General features: G+C 36.4%; 2 protein-coding genes and 1 long non-coding RNA gene across 3 annotated transcripts in view; 2 read left to right on the top strand and 1 right to left on the bottom strand.

Moving 5' to 3' along the window:
- LOC129425815 (immunoglobulin kappa light chain-like) overlaps positions 1-18,984 on the top strand; it is a 688,217-nt gene extending 669,233 nt beyond the window's left edge. Inside the window, exons 4-5 of the mRNA XM_073864299.1 lie at positions 17,287-17,320; positions 18,580-18,984. Of these exons, the coding sequence (XP_073720400.1) occupies positions 17,287-17,320; positions 18,580-18,899 (354 nt within the window). The 3' untranslated portion in view covers positions 18,900-18,984. The remainder of the gene's footprint in view (positions 1-17,286; positions 17,321-18,579) is intronic.
- Positions 4,461-8,000, top strand: LOC129425453 (tripartite motif-containing protein 16). The gene is made up of 5 exons (XM_055181420.2): positions 4,461-4,589; positions 5,889-5,921; positions 6,006-6,068; positions 6,142-6,281; positions 6,854-8,000. The coding sequence occupies exons 1-5, from the start codon at positions 4,544-4,546 to the stop codon at positions 7,262-7,264; spliced, it is 693 nt and encodes a 230-aa protein (XP_055037395.2). The 5' UTR covers positions 4,461-4,543; the 3' UTR covers positions 7,265-8,000.
- Positions 14,064-14,387, bottom strand: LOC129425789 (uncharacterized). The gene is made up of 2 exons (XR_012368197.1): positions 14,312-14,387; positions 14,064-14,214 (listed from the first exon to the last, which is right to left on the bottom strand). It is a non-coding gene; the product is annotated as an uncharacterized lncRNA (long non-coding RNA).

Here is an 18,984-nt window from a genome sequence, read left to right as displayed (position 1 = left end):
GTTATTAGGTAATTGGTTTACACAAAAGTTTAGAGTACTCTGAACTTGTTGGGTTTTAATATTCAAAGTTGTCAAACATCAAACTTTCAGTTGTAGTAATTAAAATAAACAAAAAGTATTTTTTTATTTAAGTGATTTTTTTATTTATTTATAGTTATTTAATAAAATGCAAATAAAACTGACAGTCTTTAGGTTTATACATTTTTAAAAAACAGAGGCAATTAGTTGCATCATTTTTTTTTAGCTATAAAACTTATCCGAGTTTACAGTGTGCAGAGGTTTCTTAAGCAAATCACAAAAATACATAAAACATAATCTGTATATCGTCAATGTCAAAAGGCAGAAGGAAAATATAGACACTTTGCAGCACCTTGACCTTAAAAACTAAAATTTGAATTAACTTACAATATTACTTTAATGGTAACATCTCAAAATTGGTTCATTTTCAGTGAAAAAAATAAGTTGAAAAAATTGTTGCTGTTACCACTTGAAGTAATTTTTTAAAAGTAAATCTAACTTTCACTTTTACAAGCCAAATAATCAAAATAAGTTATTAACATCAATTTGATTTTATGGAGTAACTTCCTTTAAAGTGAAGAAAAATAAAGAAATTACTCACCATCAAGCCCTTCGAGATACAAATGTCCATCATTTTTCAGACAAACACAAATGTCTCCTGGCTCTTCCAAGCTTTATAATGGTAGAAAACAGTGCCCAAGACTTTCATGCCCAAAAAAGTTTCATCCTTAACAGAAGTAAATCACATGGCTCCAGAGGGTTAATAAAGGCCTTCGCGGGTAATCAATGTGAATTTGTAAGAGAAACATTTAAAACTTTATCAACTAAATGAATGCACTTTTTGGTCTTGAAGGTCGTGGGCCCTGTTTTCTACCTTTGTAGAGCTTGGAAGAGCCAGGACATTTACTAAAATAACTCAAATTGTGTTTGTGTGCAGATGGTGGACATTTGCATCTCAGATGGCTGAACTCTTTAAAATAACAACATTCAGCATGTTTATAGTAGCACATTGTCTTTCACATTGTGTGAGTTTTTTGGCACAGTGTGAACATGACTCAACATTCTCAACATTTGAAATACAGCTGACAACATGTCACTGTTTGTCTGATCAGTGCTTTAAAACGGGTTCAAGAATTCCTGCAAATGCAAAGATTAAGTTGCTGGAAGGTGATCAAAATCATTTTATAAATTGATGTTATTTTAACAGCTGCAAGAAAACTGCTAAGAGGTTTTATAGTTTACATTACTACCTACAGTACTGCTGCTAAAATGTGTAGAGATGTTTGCAATCATCTTCTGTAATCAGAGCCATATTGTACTGATCAGGGCTACTTTGTTATCATTTTTATTTTATGCATATTGTAGTGTATTGTACTGGTATCGTCTTGAACTGTTTCAAATTTATGCGGCTAAGCTAAAAATGTACTGTTCAGTAAAGCTCCAAAGTCCTGGAGAAATGCCATTTTGTTTTACTGTATATTGCATCATCTATAGATGGTTGAAATGACAATAAAGCTCCTTGAACCTTGTGAAACATGTTTTGACAACTCTTTAAAAATAAATATGGCAATTCCATGCATCACATGTTGGCCAATCCCTCTTCTTAATAATCATGACAGCTGCAAATAATGTTTTAAAACAATTAAAATAAAGACCTGAAAAATCCTGTGTTCTAAAACATAAAGATGCTTAACTTTGAACTATTTTAATAATTGAACTATTTTTGCATGCAAACATAAGTGTTAGTAATGAGGTCATGAAGTTTGTGAGCGGGTCCTGGATCAGCACCTCACCATGTATTAATATGACCCATTGAATGTATGGTTTAAATATCTGAGTACTGACAGCAGGTGATGTTTTTGTCCTTGGCTCTCTTACTGTTTCTTATGCTGTCCACACGGCACCTGATTTCAGAGACATGTGTTTTTTATTACATACTGTCCGCAAGCACGTTAGACATGTGTTGACCTGCTTTAGAGTGGGGTCATTCATCTCGGGTATCTATACATTGGCATCTATACATGCACGAAGTGTTGATGAAGTGTTGTAATGAATTACATTTTTGGCTTGTCAATCATGTCACGACATTACAACTGGGTTAAGTCAAAGAATGATCAATCTGACATTCTGAAAATATTCAAGAATGTCACGAAACTTACTTAAAATGTCATTTGATTCTTATTTGCATTTGTCTTTAACAAAAAAAGACAAACATTGCATGCAAAAAATCTATTTTAAATAATTAAAATTGCACATCTTCTGTCAAAGATCAGTACTATTGTGTCTATTCATTTCAGTTCAAGTTTGATTTACTTTTACAATGTGCATTAAAGTTAACATTATAAGTACAAATAAAAACAGATTTTAGCATTATTTTTATATTTTTTATATTTAAGATAATTCATGAGTAAAGATTATGGGCCTTTCAATCTTCCATTTCAATCTGTCATGACACACACATATCAGTATGTAGGTTAGAGAAGGTCATTTTGGCTTTGCGACATTATATCGTTTGGCACTTTGACTTTCACACACACAGCAGACACATCGCTGAAGGATTTATGTGCTGTCAGATGCTTGTTTGTTTCATCAAAGACACTGCCAATGACAGCAATATGAAACACACACACACAGATTCGCACACACACAGTCACATTGGTGCACATTGGTTAACTAAATTAACTGTATGAGCACACAGACATATAAGGATATTAAAAGTTCAGATCATACAAAACCAGACATTCTGACATTTATTCACGCATACGGTTTTATTTTTTTCTTTATAAATGATCATGTACGACAAAAGTTTGGAGACAGAGAAGACATTGAAAGTAAATCAATCCTTCATGCAATCATTTCCTGATGTTTGTGATTCACTGAATTAGGAAAGTCAGGTTTAAATCAACATTATGTGAACCATCCAGTCAATCTAAAGATACATAAACAATTAAAAGTGGTAAAAACGTTCGATATCACACTTCAATAAGATGCTGTGATGATTTAGTGAAATAATCACAGGCTTACACGACATCACGACATTACCACCCCATACAAAAACATACCAAAGAGCTCTTGGCTGCTATAAGCATCATAAAACTGCTTCCCTTCAGTCCAAAATAAGTGAGGCAACCCCAGGCGTCTCTTCACAAACATCTGAACTATCTTGTCAGTACACAGACCCAACGTTGCTCAATACACCTGACTATCAGAGCAATATCATAGTGACAACGTAATAGCCATGTGTTTATTTTAAATTAAATAAACATCCACCAAACGGTGATATTGAGTTGTTGGCCTAGTTCATGTTACAGTGAAGACATGTGCATAGATTCTGAGTAATGCTTTCTTAACTCTGTAGCATGTATTTTAGACCCGTTAATCTCGGGATCATGTGTCTTACAGAGTAAAAGTGCTCGTGGATGTTTCTGCAGAATCAGTGTACACAGTTGTGCCACCTGCTAGGCAACCGTATACTTCACATCAGACAAACACTCACCTTTCTGTGTCAATGTCACTGTTAAAATTCATCACATGAACGATTACATAAGATCTATCAGACAAAGGGTTCGTTTTAAAGCAAAGGATGGTTTGTACAATTGCGCTTATATTGATTCCTTATCTTGACTATAGTGATGAGTGCTGTAACTTATGAAATGAAGTTGAATTAGTTTAAGTTATTTTAACTTTATTTTATAAGTTACAGCAACTTACCACTAGTGAGATAAAAAATCTAAGTTGAAATCCAAGTTGATTATACTCAAAAATTTGAGTGCAAAAATCTCAAAAACAGAATTGGTCTTTATAATAACTTTTATTTTAAAACTGTACCCAAAAATGAGCAAAACTTGACAAATCTGAGCAAAACCATATCCTTATTTGGTAAAACGAGATAAAATGTAGTAAATCAAGTTTTTATATTGTAAAAAAGCAGAAAGTTTTGTGTTAGCCTTAGGTAGAAACAATGCAAGCCTACAATGCAAAAAGTAAAAGTTGGATTAACTTGAAAAAATACTTTAATTGGTAACGCCTAAAAATTTAATTTTTAGCATAAATGTTCTTACTTTAAGGGAAAATTTAAGGTGAAAAATATTTAAATAAATACAATATTTATAAAAATATACATTTTAAACATTTTCAACTTAGATTTTTTACTTAAAGTGAGAAAATTAGGTTGACAAAAACAATTTACCAAGTTACCAATTTAACTTCATTTATATGTTGATCCAACTTTGACTTTTTACAGTGTATGGAATGTATCCATTTATAAAAATAAGGTAAACATTTGACTGTGCGTGTGTCTCATTTGTTCCGGTTTTGTGATACCTTACCCTCCTAGTTATGTGTCTGTGCGGTATAGAGTTCGGTCTTTATTTGGCAAAAGTTTGACATTGGTAACACCCTCCTTACGGTTTCCAATGGCCATGTGCCCATCAGTCAACATTACTTGTCAACTATATAAATGACTCTGCTGGGAGCACACTGTCATACCCGGACACTTTCTACATAAGGACACATTCAACAAAATATGCCTTCAAGCACAAGAATTAAAATGCCTCAGACTAAAAAGCCAGGTAAACTTTTACTTGTAAGTTACTTGCTGAAGTACTAACATAACCAACTAATCTCTGCAAGATTTGAACCCTTATTTATTTATGTTTTAGAATTGTGTGTATGCAAGATGTTAAGTTAGCCAATGTTAAGCATAAAAACCTGTGGACACAGAGTACTGCACATAATACTAACTGGATTAAAGTAACCATTTTGTATAGAAAATATTTTACATTGGTTTAATATTTTTAATATATATTATTCTACTCAAAGCAACTTTGTTTAGTCTGAAAACTTTTTTGTTTTTGCTACATTATTAACTAATGTAAATGAAACTAATGGCAGCAGGTTTGTGTGTAGTTTGGATTGATTATTGCTTTAGTAAATCGTACCAGTACACTCACTGTAGAAAATACTTTGCTGCCTTGGATTTTTTTGTTGAATCAACTCGGATTTACAAGTCATTTCAACTTTCTTACTATTATTTATCTTGACTAGAGATGAGTTGTTATAACTACAGGTAATAGTTGAGAAAAGCCAACTTAATTTTTTAAGTTGTGACAACTCATCTCTGTTGACATGACTTGTAAATCTGAGTTGATTTGACAAAACGTTTAAGGGCAGCAAAGTATTTTTTGCAGTGGTAAAAAATACCTTGTTGCACTTAAATTTTTAGGTTGAATTAACTTGAATTTATAATGAATTTCAACTTTTTTTCACTAGTGAGGATGTGCTATAAATTATAAAAATAAAGTTGAAATAACTTAAGCTAATTCCAACTAATTTTGATCATTTATTGCAACTCCTTAAATGAATTGTAAATTCAAGTTGATTAAGCATAAAAATTTAAGTGCAACAAGGAAAGTTTTTGTGGCTTATGAAAAGTTGATATAACTTGAAAATGTTTAACTTAAAATTGTAAGTTACATAAAATTGTGATGATTTGACAAAAATGCTGCATATTTTTTACAGCGTATGTGTTTCAAACTGCAGAAAACAACACTAAGCTCAGCTGATGCTTGTATTTGAAGATTTTGTGGTGTTGTTAGCCTAATTATTTAATTGTTTGTAGAAAAAGGAGTCAGAACAAAATTCGACACAACGCTGTGTTACTGGGTCAGTGGGTAACATTCACACACATTTAAAAACACAGTTCATGCCAAACAGGTCTGCAGTTTGATCCAAACACACCAAAGAGAGACTCACAATGCTAATGCATGTAGATCAGATGTATATTCTTCCCTATTAGCTAAGTTATATCATTATTTACTAATCTTATTGATCAAATTTAATCTTGTGATTCGTGTACTTTACTCATATAGGAAAGAAAAACAAAGCTGAAAACAGTGCCACCGGTAAGTAGAGTAAACATCCATTTCACAAACTAATGATCATTGTTATTTTTTAAGTCTACACAATTATCACTGTTTACGTTTCAGACAATCTTCCAGTTTATGAGCCAAACATCCCAGAGCCGACGACCAGAGCCGAGATGATCAAATGTGAGACGCACACATAAACACCTTACACACACTGTTTCTCATTCACACAGCTGACACAATCTTTTCATCTTAGACTGGATCAATCTTTCATTGGACGATAAAACTGCCAATAAAGTACTGTGGCTGACAGAGGGCGGGACTAAAGTGGCCCGCCTGAAGACTGAGGTGTGTCCTTGCCTGGACAGGCCAGAAAGATTTGAACACTACCCACAGGTAAAACTCAAATCAAAACATAAAAATTTAGTTTGAAAATCAGACTTTTTTCATGTTTAAGTGCTATAATTGGGTCCCCAGTGATTCTATCAACTTAGAAAACATAAAAAAAGATCAACACAGTAACTTTGTTTTGGCTAGCATTTTTTTTGCCAGCATGTGAAAAATCAGGTCGTTTAGATTTTACCTGTTTTGTGAGGTAGGTAGCAAGGCCAATTACAATAATACCGCCCCTTAATCTGAACTATCCAACCACGGCACAGCCATTTAGTGCAGAGAGAAAGAAAGAGAAAAAATTGAAAGCATAATTGAGTTTCTATTGCAACAAACCACCATTATGGCGATCAGTGTTTGCATTTCAAGGAAAAAACTCCAAAAATGGCACATTTTTGCTCTGAACAAGAAAATGGGAATTTTAACATGCTATAATAAATTATCTGTGGGGTATTTTCAGCTAAAACTTTACATATGCACTCTGGGGACACCAAAGACTTATTTTACATCTTAAAAAAAATCTCATGATATGACCCCTTTAACGAATACAGCTGCAGTGACTCTATGTGTTTTTACAGGTGCTGTGCAAGCAGTCGATCTTTGCAACTCGCTGTTATTGGGAGGTGCTGTGTACAGGTTGGGTGGTTATTGGTGTGACGTATGAAGATGCTGGCAGGCGGGGGGGTCCTTGTGGTCTAGGGGAGAACGAGGAATCTTGGGCTCTGGGTTGGGACGGTTCCTGTTATGATGCCTGGCACAACGGAATTAGCACAAGGATTTCAGACGTGCCTCATTACAGCACTATAGGGGTGTACGTGGATCAGCCGGCTGGCCTGATCTGCTTTTATGCGGTGGAAACTGAAGAAAATTCAGAGAGAAAGGAATTGAAACAAATTTACAGGTACCAGAATCCCATAAATAAGTCAGTTGTGCCAGGTTTCTGGATGGGAAGAGAGTCGTCCTGTTTAATCCTGAAGAAAGAGGAATAAGATGGGCGGAGACTAAATTAAACAAGAGTCAGAGTGAAAGTTATGGATTCAGTTGTAATTAATAAACATCAGTTTTGCTATAGGGGTGACCGGGAACACATTATTTAATCTAACATTAACCCTAAAGCTAGACTATATACTTTCATTAACTTTGAGTCGAATGAGCACTTTGAGTTTAAATGGATTCTGGGTAAACATTTAGATGTTGAGCTCTCTGTGTGTGTGTGTGTTTATTAAAGCATGTTAATGTCTTTGTGTTTGTTAGTGTTTCTCTTTAACCATATATTCAATCCAGTGTCATGGCTGGATGTTTATTTACAGACACCAGAGATCTCAGATTCATGACTGTTGTTGAGTTTTTCCTGCATATGATGTCTGAAAGACGGTGAATTTAATTTTCCTTTATTCGTTTTATTTACACAAACTATCAAGTCTCTTTAGATCATCTCTCTACTGTCAGATAACATTGAAGTCAATTCCAGCACTGTTTGCGTTTGTGTAGTTTGTTAAATATTTGATGAAAATGTCGATATATCATAATGCACAGGATTATGGACTTTTCACATGTAAAATTGTTACGGCTATTCCAAACATTGCTGTTTTGTTTGCTGTTTTACACTTTTCATATTGGGTTAGTCATTATTTTTGTCTTTTCAAGTTGAAAGATTTCACTCTGTACATTTGTAAACCCATGACATAAACATTCTTCACATTAAATAAACAAAAACAAGTAATATTTATGTTCTTCTTTACTCTAACATGTGGCATTTTTGCATTTTGCTTATTAAAAAGAGCATTGATGACAAGAATGTTTAACCTGCTGGTCATCAGTTGTAAACAAATGTTTTTGTAATCCAGTGAAGCAAAAATCCTTAAAAACATAAAAAGGGACATATGGCATCTGTTGTTTCATCTGATTCTCAAAATAAAAAACTGTCCTAACTATGTGAGCTGGGTTGGATACCATATGACTTTAAAATTCTAGATGTTACTGTGGATTAAACTGTAAAATGTTTACAAATTTTGTGAACTAAATAAAATAGAAAAAAAAATGATTCAGAACCAAGTAATGAGGACAACATTTGTCTTCAAACTAACATGTCAAAGCAAATTGTATTGCTCTTACACCTGCACCATGAATTCCCGCGTTTCGGCACAAGATGGCGCCCGCGTCACGCCGCACCCTCAGTGTCCCAAATCACTCACTCGTCTTATTACAGTCACTTTGGTACATTTCTCGAATCATACTCACAATTTGCAAAACAGTAAGTGCATATTATGACAACTTGTTCAACCATTTTGCATGCAAATAACTGATGCCTAAATGTTGTGGGGGATATTCAACAGAGACCCATTATACATTTTGTAGAAAAAGCAAAGAGTTGTCAAATGTCATTTGCATGGATGTACCAAAGCATTTGCAACTTCTTCAAATAAATGAGAAACTGCTTTTTGGCTTTTTTGATGTTAAGTGACACAATGATGTAAGAATTGAACACATAGTTTTAAGAATTTCAATTCTGATCTGAGAAATGTACTAAAGCGACTTAGAAAAACTGTTATTGACCACATTAAGTGTCAGATAGGTTATTAGTGAAGTATTGAAGGAAATAGTGAATGAGGGTATATGGACTTAATTTGAGACAAGCCCTGCTCAGACCTACAATATATGATCCTTATCATTTAACAATTTAGTGTTTGCTGTTAGATTCATTAAAAAGTTGAAACACATCAAATATGTGTAGAAGTCATTTGGTATTAATTTAACAAATTAAAATTTAAAATTTTTAATAGTTCAGAACACGTGCATTTCCAGATGAAATTAAACTAAAGTTGATGTGGTTTGAAGATGTTAACAGGAGACAGAGCTGAGAGGATCAGAATCACTCAACACTATCAATGCAAATCTGATTTTCACATCTCACATTTACTGTTTGTTTAAATGCTGTGAACCTGAACACTTTCACTTCTTCTCAATAGAGTCTGTTATAAAGTTTCAAGATGAGTTTCACTAAACTAATAGGAACATAAACACACAAACAGATATACAGACATAAACCCCTTAAATCTGTCTGCTCTGTTTACACGTACATGGTTATTTAAAAAAACTGAGAGATTTACCTTCGTTTGTGCCCCTCGTTTACACGCAAACGGAGAACTTGCCTCTGAAACCGATTGTTTCTAAAAACTCTGGCCAGAGTGGAGATCTTGAAAATCATGGGTTGCATGTAAACTGAGACAAACGGATGTTTAAGCAGGCAACGTCACAGAGTATGCACCAGAGCTCGCACCTACGTCACATGTGATTGCTACTCTGAACGCTTCCAAGATCACATTTATGTTCGTGCAAACTTGTTTCGCGTGTTTGTATTTGCAAATACAGCTGCTCCATTATGTCGAGCAGAGACGAGTGCTCGGAGGTCAGCAATTTTACGCGTGTTTGACTTCATGCGGCGCTGCAAGAACCGACAGACGGATGATGTCAAAGTACCGCGAGAGCGATTCGAAATTAGACCTCTACGTGTGATTACTCAACTCACTCTCGCGGTACTTTGACGTCATCGATCACCTACTGCAACAACACCTCCCTCCAACATGAAGAACCAGTTTGGGTCACCACCAGCGCTGCCGGTGATTGGCTTACGTGGGCTTGAGCTTCTCTTGACGGCATATATGCACGGGTACGTGTAAAAAAACACTTTTCTGAAAACTGATGTCACAGGTCGGAGCGGACCCGAGATAGCTAAAGGGTCACGCCCCTTCCTAGTTTCCACCTCGAGTAGGTTCCCAAAGCCACCCCAATGACCAGACAGACAGAGTATACTAAGTTTAAAACACAACTTTATTTAAATAGTTAAAAGGTAAGGGGGAAGGGGAAAGGGCAAATTAAAACAACTCTATCTTCTTGCCCCCAGGACTGGACTTTGTATGAGCGGGGAGTAGGGCTCCTTTCCAGGGGCTTCCTTTTGTCCGTGGCGCCCTCCGCTTCTCCTGGAGGCAGAACAAAGGAAAGACAATCAGTGTGTTCTCCAGTAACTTCCTGCTACTTGCCACTGGTAATTGTGAGGGTTGTTGTCTGATATGTTGTCGCTTTTCTCGCCCTTAGGGTCGCTGTAAGCAGAGGTAAGTTACACTTCACAGAGATAAATTATGCACAGACTGGGGCTCTTCGAAGGTTAGACCGTCTCATTTGAGTTCTCTTTGCGAACTTCTGAGGCTGCCACTTTGAAAGACCGAGTGCTCATCTTTAAGGTCCCATGCTTATAAGGTCGCAGCCCTTGAATTGGGACACAGCTTATATTAAGAAGAACTGACAGGATTCATCACATATATATTTAAAATCAGGCAGCCTTTTAGGCAAACCTGGAAAAAATTTCAGAGATGAGATGTTCAGATTGATAAAGAATTGGGGTGAACGGTGGACCATCATTTACTCATCAGATTACCAAACCTTTATGTGTGTGTGTGTGTGTGTGTGTGTACCTGGTAATTATCACATTGTGGGGACCAATTGTCCCCACAAAGATAGGAATACAAGTATTTTTGTGACCTTGTGGGGACATTTTGATATCCCCATGATGAAACAAGCTTATAAATCAAACAGAATGATGTTCCTTGAAAATGTGATTAGGGGAATAGAATATACAGTTTGTACAGTATAAAATGCATTACGCCTATGGAATGTCCCCACAAAACATGGAAACCAGAATGTGTGTGTGTGTGTGTGTGTGTGTGTGTGTGTGTGTGTGTGTGTATGTGTGTGTGTGTGCAGCTGCAGTATCTGTCAGGTGTATCTGTGCAGTCTGACTGAAGGAGGTTTTTGTACGACTCTTTATCACTGTGTGAACAACCGTGTGCTACCAGCATAGTGATAACTCATACAGTAATAATCTCCTGTATCTTCAGTCTGAACTCCACTGATGCTCAGAGTAAAATCTGTACCACCCTGTGATCCACTGCCACTAAATCTCTGTGAAGTGTCACCATAACGATTACTTATATCATGAATGATGAGTTTAGGAGCTTCTCCAGGTTTCTGCTGATACCAAGATAAATCATTGCTAGTTAATCCAGTATCCATTGTACACTTTATATTGACGGTTTGTCCAACAGAAACAGATTGAGTTTTACTCTGAGTTACAGTAACTCCTCTGGATTCTGTTGAGAAGAAAACAAATTTGTTCAAAAAAGAAAACTAACATTTAAAATATTTTCTAAACAAATAAAGATGAATTTCTGTTACCTGGAATATAACCTCCAAGAATCCAGATGAAGGTGATGATGAAGAGATTCATTTTGTGTATTTGTTGTTTTTCCAGCACTGTGTTATAAAGTCAGACTGTTATAAACACACAGAGCACTGAAGCGTGTGATGAGATGTAAAGCAGTGATCAGACTTTACTAAACCTCCTACTATCATCAAATATTTCAATATTAAAACAGATGAGTGGAGTCTGTATCTGTACTACTCTACAATAATATCTGCTGGATTCAAGTTTGTATTCAGAGAAGAGTTTACAATCTAATAATATGCACTGAAAAATGGCAATGGGGTTGTTTAATTTGCAAAAATAAAATTAGTATTTCTTACATGATTCATTAATGTTTCTTATCTTAACATTATTTTGAAAAACAAATAATATTTGTGCTCTTCTATACTCTAACATGGTGAAAGTTTATTAAAAAGGGCATCAAATATACTGCTAACATAAAAAATAAAATTTTCTAACAATCTCATACAAAAGGAAAGCCCATTTAAACGTTGATGAATACAGAGAGACAGACAGACAGAAATTGTTTGCGCACTTTTTAATTATACAGCTGTTTAATTTACAGTTTTTTTTTCGATTGCTAAACGACAGTGGGCAGAACTGGAGTCACATGTGCAAAACTCTAACTACAGTCTGCACAGCAGCAGTTCATGTGGACCAAACTCTAGTTCATTTTTCATTGCTTGTACACAGTTTTCAAAACTTTACACACTTATCCCATGACTTCAAACACAACCTGCACAACACTGTGGATTTACAACACTTTGTTCAAATGCTAACACACTGCTGTCAAAACTGTGAACCACACATTCAAAACAGAATTCATTTCAGCCTTGTGCCTTTCAAACACTGCTGATTGCAATTTCATATAAATATATAAATATAATTATATATAATATAAATATTACGTAATAAATGTATATATATATAAATAGATATAGGTAAAGCTCAGAAAGACAAATTTTGGAAATGGAACAAGGAAGCCCTGCTGAAAAAACAGTATCAAACCAGCATGGACCAGCATGGGAATTATGCTGGTCTATGCTGGTTTGATGCTGGTTTAGCTGGTGGTCACCAGCATACCAGCACCACAACATATGCTGGTCTTGCTGGTATGACCAGCATGGAATGCTGGTGCTAATGCTGGTTTGGTGATGGTTTAGCTGGTGCTAATGCTGGTTTGGTGCTGGTTTTGCTGGTGCGAATGCTGGTGCTGATGCTGGTTTAGTTGGTGTTCACTAGCAAACCAGCACCAAAACACAACATATGCTGGTCTTGCTGGTATGCTGTTTTTTTCAGCAGAGAGATGGGTTTGTGGAGGGAGAAGTGTGGCAGGTAGTGGCCTGATGCTAGACAGAGGATTAGCCCCTCAATTATTTGTTTGAATTACAGTAGGTACTTTTAGTTTCTACCTTTTTTTCTCATTACTGCAATTACGTAAATTACTACAAACTATTGAAGCAAACTGCTAATTTTCATTTATTTTAAAGAATTGTTAATGTTCTAAAAATTTAATAAATCATGTGATAAATTAATCAATAAATAAATCATTCTTTGAAGAAAACATTACTTTTTATGAAGTCACTGAAATTGTTGAAACTGTAAAGATAAAAAGTATGTATTTTGTGTATTGGTGTTTGATGTTAGTGTTTTCCTCTCAGTGTGTTGTGAGTGACAGTGTGTGTTATCTCAGTGAGGGTTGTGTTTAGTGTTTGGCTGCACTGAGCTGTTTTGAGTCATGTGTTAAGAGTTGTGTTGCTTGAAGTGAGTTTTGCAGGTAATATGTACAGTTTAGCTCACGTGACTTTTGGTATTGCAGACTGCAGTTAAGAGTCTCGCACATGTAGCTCCAGCCGTGCCCACTGTCGTTCAGCAATCGAAAAAAACTGCAAATGCTGTGATCTTGAACACTTTCACTTCTTCTCAAATGGAGACTTTTATCAGTTATGAAGTTTTAAGGGAATTTCTTATGAACAGACAGGAACAGGACTGATGTTGTTCTCTTTCTTTATCAGAAATAATAAGCACACAAGAACATCTGAATGAAACTACAGCTACATGATATACTTTAAGAGTATGATTCATAATTATAAACTGATAGCAGACATCACATGTACATCTAAAATCAACCTTTCTTTATATGAGTTATCCAAACCTAAAAGATCTAGAAAACAATATGAACTGAAATTAGATCAAGTTGACACTGACCATCAGTTACTCCTGAAATGTCAGAAACACCATGATGGGTTTTTATAATCATTGTTGTGTAATTTGTGTGTGTGTGTGTGTGTGTGTGTGTGTGTGTGTGTGTGGCTGCAGTATCTGTCTGACTGATGGAGGTTTTTGTACGACTCTTTATCATTGTGTGAACCACTGATATAGTGTCCACTCAGTATAGTGTCCACATACAGTAATAATCTCCTGCATCTTCAGTTTGAACTTCACTGATGCTCAGAGTAAAATCTGATTTTGATCCACTGCCACTGAATCTTGATGGAGTTCCAGACTGACGGCTGTTTGCAGCATATATCAAGAGTTTAGGAGCTTCTCCAGGTTTCTGTAAGTACCAGGATAAAGGCTGAAAACTCCAGTCCTGGTAGACTTCAGGGTTAGTTTTACAGGTGATAGTAAATGTGTCTCGTAGATGAACAGATTTGACGGTCACTTCACCTCTTGATTCTACATAAAGAAAATAAAAATATGAGTAAAGATTCAGAATGAATGAATTAGCACAGAAGATGAAGTTTCATCAGATGAATTTTAATGTTGTTCTCACCTCTGAAACAGAAACAAGTTAACATCCAGATGAAGATGCTGATGAAGGTCATGGTGACTGTGAGTTTAGATTTCTGATGATGAACTTCTGATGCATCTATAAAAATCTTTCCAATGCAAAGAGCCTCTATGCAAATTTATCTTTAGTAGCTTTTCACAGATCATCAGACTGTGTCTTGTTAAAATCATTATTGGATTGATAAACATTATCAAACCTCAAATTAAACAAAACAATGAAAATGTGACCAATGTATGGACTTCACAGATTTCAACAAACACAGTTGAGAACAGATTATGAAAATCATCTTGCTCAATCCAGCAGATATCTGACTTACAGAGATGTGTAAGATATGAATGTGGTGTTCACAATGTCAATTTCATCATTATGTCACACCCAGGGGATGGCTGCTAATGGCTAAAGCCATGCCCCTTCTCAACTTCCACCTCGAGAAGGTCCCCAAAACCAACCCAATGACCAGACAACAACGAGGACAGGTAAGTATAAAAACAATCTTTATTTGTTTAAATATTTAAAATGTAGTGGGGAAATGGGGAAGGGAAATTAAAACTAGTATCTGGCTGTGCCCTCCAGGTAGGCCACGGCCAAGAGGGTGACAAAGGAGGAAGGGGGGCAACGGGGGGGGTCCAAAGCCCTGTGGGCTGGGATGTGAGACTCGGCTCCTGCCTGGTCTCTACTATCCGTGGCACCCTCCCTCTTCTTCCTCTTCTGCTGGACACAGCGTACCGCAAGTACAAGTTTCACTCGTTTCCTTCTCGTGTTGTTCACTCTCTCTTTCCTTCTCCGAGTCACCGTACTATTTCCTTAGACCTGGAGCACACTCACAACATATGCTATACTGAAGTAGATAAGGGCCGACAGCCTCTTCGTCCTCCCTCGACGACGTGTATGAAGGCGGGGGTTTATCTGACAAGACACAATAATGCACAGCAATCCACAGCAATATAGAGCACCACGTCAAAATAAAGGTTTCCACAGCACAGGGACTCACCCACCACACTCTAGTGAACACAAAGGACACCCGTCTTCCTCCACTTCGCTTAGGTTGGATCTGGCGATGATATATACGGCCTAGTTGGTAGTATCGTCGTTGTGACTGCTTCATTATGGATTCCTTCGGCTCACCCACCACGCTATTTTAGGGGTAGGGCCGCCCTCCTTCTCCTGGAGGTATCTATCATAAAGGCAGATAAATAGCAATGCGTTTCCAATATACTCTGAGTACTCACATCGAGGCCGTCTCAGTTCCGTTTCACTTCGTCTCCGTTTAAAATGTATTCCTTTCCGTTTCCCTTTCAGGTCCACGAATATCTTTGCCACCATACAACTTCAGCCTGTGGAAGAGAGAGTCCAGACAACCACCAGCAACACGCCAAACGGGCACAACACAGCGCTTCAACACACCAAACAACAACCTTTTGGGGTGCTCCTTTAATTAATCCACCGCATGCCTTTCTTTCACCTCCTGCGGCTCTGTCCTCTTTCCGCCCGCTTTCCATATAAGAGCCTTCGGGCTCTTCAAAAGGTGGGTGTCTTTACTCTGCCCTTGGCAAAAAAGGAGCTTTCCCCGTGTCAATCGCTGCTTTTCTGTGTTCCTGCAGAGCTATTTAAGTGCTTCATTGTCCCACAGCCTCCAATCACACTTTGCTTAATTAATTCATTCCACCTGTAGCGAATTTGGCTGCGTTTGTTGCTATGGAGCACCAGGAAGCAAACCGGTGCATTAAAAAAATCTGCCCGGGCGGAACCTCTCCTCTCCATTTTTGGTTCCGCCCTAAGTCACCTTGTGACAATTACATTCACAAGACACATTTATGTTGAGATATTTCTGTGTTTGATTTGTTGTAGTTTTTCTTCTGTCCTCTTTTATCACCTGCATTTATTTTTTTATTTTTCAGATCTTCATGAACAGGACACAGAGATGAAATCTGATTTAATAATAAAAATAATCACAGTGTATACATAGTAAGGTTATTTTAGTAAGGTTTTGTGTCTACTTAAACACTAATTTGAATTACATACACAATACAAAGTAAAAAGTTGTATTAAAATACTTTAACTGGGGCATGTTCAATCTCACACCGGTGTGCAACGTTTTTGCTACGGTTTCCGGGTTGAACGACATGTTTCCTGGAAACGGTGTGCAACGGAATGTAACAGGTTTTAGAAGCGTTTTCTCTTGTTTGGTGGGTGTGTCAGAAATGTTGGCCCAATCAGCGGCAAGATGTATAAAACCACGCGGTAGTAAAGAGACAGCTCGCTCAATGGGTTCAAGTTGAAATGTTGTCTTTCATTCTGGACAGCAAGGTGCCAAAGTCAGTGACTGTAACATCGAGGGTATTTTACAGTATTAAACACACATTTATAACGATTTCATCAGGCTTCAGAAACCTTTAAAAAAGACAACAAAGAATGGCCTCTCAGCTACCATAGTTGCAACTCATCACAACAGGGTGTTCAATGCATCACCATTTCTGTTTAATAAACGTTGTGCAACGTTTTGTCGGGGCTGAACGCAGCCCTGGTAACACCTACATTTTTTTAGTTTTTTTCAAATCTTTAGATGAAAATTTTAAGTTGATTAATCTTATTTTTTACCAATTGAAAAAACTTTGAAAGTTGAACCAACTTTTTAAAGAATATAAGCAGACAGTATTCAGTGATCTGATGTGATATCTACATGCAGTCAGATGTTTGATTCAATCTTTCATTCACAGTTTATTACTGACTATCAAACATTCAGCTGAGGTTGGATTACAATAAATATTTATTTCTAGAAATTCTGTTATTTTCGTATAGTGTCAGAGAAATACAAATAAAATAATTAAATAACTAAATAAAAGCATTGTTAAGCATGAATTTGTGTTGTGTTAAATGTGTTTGTTATAGAGTAAGAGTTAGTGAAGCGTTCAGAGGTTTTTGTACAGCTGCTCAGTTTGTTTCTATCACTGTGGTACACGTTCGGCACCGGCACGAGACTGGAAGTTGGCAGTAAGTACAAAAATCATTTTATCATTTACTTGCTATTGCTTTTATATACAATTAAATTAAGTATCATTCATCTTACATTCCTTCTATTTATTAATTTGTTTGTTTGCTTTTAATTCTCAGTCAGGGTGCTTTAAGTAACATTTCTTTTGCCGACGTTGTGCCATAATGTACTCTGTTGAATGTGTTAAATGCTCATAGAGCCAAGTTTTAAAAATCAACATCAAAATTTAAAATCATTATCATGCTGTAATAAACGTGAGGATTAAAAATAATTCAGGTACACTCTTAAAACGAATGTGTTAAAATAACACATCTAATGTGTTGTCATTAACTTAACACATCTCTGTTATTTTGGAACAACACACTTTGAACAACACTCTCGCTTCAGTTCAGATGATAAGCCATTGAGAGGAATTAATTGAAAGATTAACATAATGGATAGCTAGTTCAGATGTCTCCAATGAAAGCAAGACTTGATTGTAGATGTTGCTTTGCCAATTTCTCAGGAATTTAATTTTGTGCTTTTACAAATATCCTACATGTTTTTCACACACAACAAACGACAAAGCACAACTACAGTATACACAAAGAGGATGTTTGTATTTTGTGTGCTGTTTATACAAAAAGTTACCTTTGCAAGCAATTTGTGGTGTGCGTATAAAACACACTTTTTGTGTAGCTTGACGCTCACCACTAAACATAACTGAGGGGTTAACAGTGAGTATCATATGCATGCAAAAGGTAACTTCTGAATATTAATACTAGTGCGCCAAATACAAAAAGAAACTCGTGCTATTGATACGCAGTATTATTGTGGTGCAACACAATTGAATTTGAAAATAGTCTGTAAAATATTGTGGCCGGTAGTTTTTTCTAATAGGTCTACATTTGGCAGACACATTTAACTAAAATGATTTGATAATTGGCAATCCGTGATGTTATTGTTATCATAAAAAAGGTTTCATAACTTATTTTATATATAGAGCATTAATCCAGTGGGGCAAAAATCATAGAATTTTGTAGTTTCTTAATCTTTATTGTTTGTAAGTTTTATATTATGTTTGGGGAGTGATTTTTCTTAACAAATAGCCTTCCTAAACGTTGCAACGAAGAGCCATGCAACTGAAGACGTGAACCCAAACACATAAGCTCAATCATTTTAGGCAAAACTTTGAAACAATATTTGATATCTTAATCTCATTTTTATTTGTCTTTGAATCTTGTTTTGATGTTTTTCTCTGTGTATCTGTGTATGTCAGGTGTAAGTCGTCCTAAAGTGATCGTCCTGCCGCCGTCCAGTGAAGAGATTTCCAGCAAGAAGGCAGCAACAGTGATGTGTGTGGCCAGCAATGGTTTCCCTTCAGACTGGAGTCTGAGCTGGAAAGTGAATGGGAAGATGTCAGGATCTCAGGAGAACAGAGCTGGAGTCCTACAGAAAGACGGCGGTCTGTACAGCTGGAGCAGCAGTCTGACTCTCACTGAACAAGAATGGATCAACAGAGACTCAGTGATCTGTGAGATCAGTCGGGAAGGTCAGACAGTCACTGGAGAAGTGAAGAAAGATCTGTGTTCTGAGTAGATCCTCTCTTCTTCTCATCTCTTCTTCTCATTCATGTCTCACATCAACAGTCTGTGTCTCTGCTTTATTCATTCTGTCTGCTTCT

The sequence above is a fragment of the Misgurnus anguillicaudatus genome, chromosome 25 (assembly GCF_027580225.2).
Source record: "Misgurnus anguillicaudatus chromosome 25, ASM2758022v2, whole genome shotgun sequence".
Classification (NCBI taxonomy): Eukaryota; Metazoa; Chordata; class Actinopteri; order Cypriniformes; family Cobitidae; genus Misgurnus; species Misgurnus anguillicaudatus.
The sequence above is the reverse complement of the archived record's forward strand: the minus strand, read 5'-3'. Positions and strand labels throughout refer to the sequence as shown.